This window comes from Babylonia areolata, chromosome 5 (genome assembly GCF_041734735.1).
Source record: "Babylonia areolata isolate BAREFJ2019XMU chromosome 5, ASM4173473v1, whole genome shotgun sequence".
Taxonomy (NCBI): domain Eukaryota; kingdom Metazoa; phylum Mollusca; class Gastropoda; order Neogastropoda; family Buccinidae; genus Babylonia; species Babylonia areolata.
Window position 1 is genome coordinate 7436104 of NC_134880.1, and position 5000 is coordinate 7441103.

General features: G+C 45.7%; 1 protein-coding gene across 2 annotated transcripts in view; it reads right to left on the reverse strand.

Annotated features, from left to right (window-relative positions):
- The window catches only part of LOC143281905 (uncharacterized), a 255605-nt gene that overhangs the window by 29990 nt on the left and 220615 nt on the right, over nt 1–5000 (reverse strand). For both annotated transcript variants that reach the window (XM_076587190.1, XM_076587191.1), the window contains exons 6-8: nt 2962–3064; nt 1359–1498; nt 399–603 (exon numbers count right to left, since the gene is read on the reverse strand). In XM_076587190.1, coding sequence (XP_076443305.1) covers nt 399–603; nt 1359–1498; nt 2962–3064 — 448 coding nt within the window. The remainder of the gene's footprint in view (nt 1–398; nt 604–1358; nt 1499–2961; nt 3065–5000) is intronic.

A 5000-nucleotide genomic window follows, 5' to 3' on the forward strand; every position in this document is an offset into this window, starting at 1 on the left:
GTATGCATGCTGGGTACGTTCGTGTTTTTATATCCCACCGAACTCGGACATCAGTTACGGAATCGTTATTGTGCTCTGCATGTATATATATATATATATATATATATATATATATATATATATATATATATATATATATATATGTGTGTGTGTGTGTGTGTGTGTGTGTGTGTGTGTGTGTCTGTACACACGAAAGGGCTTCATGCAATAGGACGTCTGCACGTATTCTGGCTTGGGAGATGAGGAAGAAGAAGAAGAAGTAAACATCTCCATCCTTTTAACCACAGACGGGAACGGCCAGGTTTCGAACCCGGGACCGTCAGATTGGAAAGTGCAGTGCTGTAACCACTGGGCCTTTCCGTGCCCCGTGGTGATAGCCCGATAAGCCCATGCCGTACCCAGCCAGTTGATGGAGTAGCTCAGGCCAGTGATGTTGATGCGGGTGGACCCTGCAGGGATGACTGTCATCTCGTTCATGCCTGGAGTCAGAGACTGCGAGGAGAACACTCTGGACACCGTGCGGCACGTCGTGTTGTCTCCCTTGCACACGCCGCACGCGTCCCGCCGCCAGGGGGAGCCCACCATGCTGTCACAGCCCACTTCCTGTTCGCAGAGAGGTTTTGGTTCAAGTGGTAACCTCTTCTGTTTTAATAATTTTTCAAGAACAGTAATGATACTACTACCACTACTACTACTACTACTGCTACTGCTGCTGCTACTACTTGTTTTTCTTCACTGGAATTTGCAGAAATAACTCATCCCATTTCAATACTGGAGTCACACCACACCTCACTCACATCTAACCACACCACACCACATCACACCACACCTCACACCACACCACACCTCACACCTAACCACACCACACCACACCACACCACACCTCACACCTAACTACACCACACCACACCACACTCACCTCACCACACCACACCACACCACACCACATCACATCACACCACACCACACCACTCCACACCACACCACACCACACTACACCACACACCACCCCACCCCACCACACCCCACATCACCCCACCCCACCCCACACCACATCACACCACACCCCACACCACACCACATCTCTCCACAACACACACAACCACACCACACCAAACCAAACCACCCCACACCACACCACCCCACACCACACCACACCACTCCACACCCCACCACATCACACACCACACCACACCACTCCACACCACATCACACACCACACCACATCACAGCACACCACATCACAGCACAGCACTACACACACCGCACCAAACCCCACCCCACATCACCCCTTTCCACACCACACCACCCCACATCACACCACACCACACCTCACCACACCCCACCCCACACCACACCTGACACACGCCCTGAAGGCAGACGGCAGAAGGGTTGGTGGTGGCGCCCCCACACGGCGTACCGTCCACAACGGTGTCCGCCAAGGTGGTGTAGAAGTGATGTCCCTTGGCACGGCATGTCAGAGTGCAGGGGTCAGACGCTGGATGTGAGTGAAGGAATGAAGGAATAAACGAATAAATAAATACATGAATAAATAAAAGAATTGATTGATAGACAGATAGAAGGATAGAAGGATAGATAGATAGATAGATAGATAGATAGGCAAACAAATAAACAAACAAAAATGAATAATAAACAAACCAAAATGAATAAAAGAGATAGACAGATAGATAGACAGATAGACAGGCAGACAAATAAACAAACCAAAATGGATAAATAGATAAATAAATAAGTCAAGAAATGATAAATAGATATACAAATGGATATGAGAGATAATATTATATTGATGATAACATATGAATAAAAATGAATGAATGAATGAATTGAGTAATTAAATGCACTGGCGTAAAGGACGAGGGAGATGATTGAGACAAACCATAATGACCTTGAAAATCGACATGCTCGATTTGAAATAAAATAAATAAAAGAAGAAGAAAGAAAGAAAGAAAGAAAGAAAATAAATCCACCCGACAGCCTGCCTTGTCTGACAAAATCAGTTCGACGTAAGTCTCCCCACCCGATCCACCCGTCTCACCAAAAACCCATCTGTCAACGTCTGCCAGGAACAGTTACTCATACTCCCCCACCCCCACCCCCATCTCCACCACACCCCACCCCACCCTTCTTATCCGCCCACCTGTTTTAGCACGTAAAGACGAATTTACATGGAGACAAAGGTTAAGGGGTACGGAGAGGAATGGTACGTCTAGAGAAAGACAGACGATGAACGATACTCTCTGATCGATGCTCAAGAACATGTGCAGTGTGCTGCAGTTGTACAGGAGGGTGCAAAGAACGAGTGGCCAGAAAACTACGCTTGCTATGGCTCATACAAGGCTCTTGTAAGACAAGGCAAAGACAAAACGTTTGTTTCTTGAGCAACCTGGCGGGCATTGAAACGCAACATACATACTTCTTTTACACACACCATACAAACAAAAAAGAGTGATGTCAAAAGAACAAAAAGAAAACAAAAACAAACAAACAAACAAAAAGAAACCATTCGCGCAAACAGGTAACTACATATTAATAATAAGTATCTTTTCCCCTTAGCCATTACTATTCAACAACATTCTTGTCTATGTCAACAGACATAACCTTATCGAAAAGAACTACGAATGATTTAAGCTTTAACAATATTTCTTCTTCTTCAGAAAACAGTAAGTGGCATTTAAAATGGAGTCTGTGCGGGTTCTATAATATCTATAATATCTAGATAAACACGTTTGTCTAACGCTTTAAAGAAAGAAGGAAAGAAAGAAGGAAGGAAGGAAGGAGAAGAAGAAGAAGAAGAAAAGACACAGAAAACAAATAATGAAACACACCAGCAAAATTTGCACAGTATTGTATCAGACTTTTTATTTATTTATTTATTTATTTATTTATTTTTAGTGAATAGTTATGTGAGACAGAGCCGGAGGAACCCCCCGAGGAACGACTTACGGTGCGTGAAGGGCTCCCAGGTGTACTTCCGCCCGGAATGCACACTGCTGTCGTACTTGCTGCACTCCTCTTCCCTCCAGCCTCTCCCTCCGTCCCGGCACTCCTGAAGCACGCGTCATCCATTGTCAGTGACGTCACTGCCGCCGCGTCATCGGTTTCCCGTCGTCAGTGACGTCATTGTCGTGTCGTCGTTTGTTATTTGTTTGTTTGGGTTTTTATTTTTATTTTTATTATTATTTTTTTTTTTATTGTCAGTGACGTTTTTCTCGTGTCATCGATTCCCGTTGTCAGTGACGTCATTATCGTGTCATCGTTTTCTGTCCCCTCATCAATACGCGCCATCTATCGTCAGTGACGTCATTGCCGCGTTATCGTTTTCCATTGTCAGTAACGTCATTTTCGTGTCGGGGTTTTTGTTTTTTTTTAACTTTTTTTCGTCAGTGACGTCTTTGTCGTCTCTGTCTGAACACGACTGAATTACGACAATAGGTAATAGCAGCAGCAGCAGCAGCAGCAAAACACAGCAAAAAGAAGAAGTAGTTGCAGCAGCAGCAGCAGCAAAACACAGCAAAAAGAAGAAGTAGTTGCAGCAGCAGCAGCAGCAGCAAAACACAGCAAAAAGAAGAAGTAGTTGTAGCAGCAGCAGCAGCAAAAAACAGCAAAAAGAAGAAGTAGTTGTAGCAGCAGCAGCAGCAAAAAAACAGCAAAAAGAAGAAGTAGTTGTAGCAGCAGCAGCAGCAAAACACAGCAAAAAGAAGAAGTAGTTGTAGCAGCAGCAGCAGCAGCAAAACACAGCAAAAAGAAGAAGTAGTTGTAGCAGCAGCAGCAGCAAAACACAGCAAAAAGAAGAAGTAGTTGTAGCAGCAGCAGCAAAACACAGCAAAAAGAAGTAGTTGTAGCAGCAGCAGCAGCAAAACACAGCAAAAAGAAGAAGTAGTTGCAGCAGCAGCAGCAGCAGCAGCAGAAGCGGCATGGAAGCAGTAGCTGGAGTGTGACCGTGTGCGCTGTTTGTGTTCCAGCCAGACAAAAAAACAAAACACTTGCTCCAGAGACTCAGCTGGCCAAACCGGTCAGCGTACGGCCAGGAAGCGAGTGACCGATGTTCTATCCACGTACAGACCGGGAGATCCACTCTCTCCCCTCTCCCTTCATCACACCCTCACAGGTGGTCTGAGTGATAGTCTTTCGGATGAAACAATGATCCGTGCACGGCACGGATTTGGCGCACGTAAAAGAACCCACGGAAGCAAGAGAGCAGAATGTGGCAAAGATTCTGTTGAATAAATCTACGTTGACATTAACACAAACAAAAACAAACGAACAAACAAACAAAGAAAAACTGAAAAAACAACAACCGAAAAAAAGCCATTAGATGGTGGTGACGAACAACCTAACACTACAGATCGCAACATAACACAAACGCAACGCTGCACAAACACAAACAACACAAAACAATGCACCGCAACGAACCGCACCACAATGCCACAACACAACACAACAACACAGCACAGCACAGCACAGCACAGCACAGCACAGCACAACACAACACTACACAACACAGCACAGCAAAGCACAGCGCAACGCAACGCAACGCAACGCAACACAACGCAACGCAACACATCACAATATAACACAACACAGCACAGCACAGCACAACACAACACAGCACATTTCAGCACAGCACAACACAACACAGCACAGCACAGCACAGCACAGAACAGCACAACGCAACACAACACAGAACAGCACACCACACCACAGCACAACGCAACGCAACGCAAACAGCACACCACACCACACCACAACACAACGCAACGCAACGCAACGCAACGCAACACGTCACAACAAAACGCAACGCAACGTAACGCAACACAACACACACACACACACACACACACACACACACACACACACACACACAACACACAACACAACACAACGGGACACAGGCCAACAACTGATGTCAGCGCTTGACACCCGAGATGAGCCATGAAAGCTGTATCCAGCTGTTGTGTGATGTGATGTGATGTGATGTGATG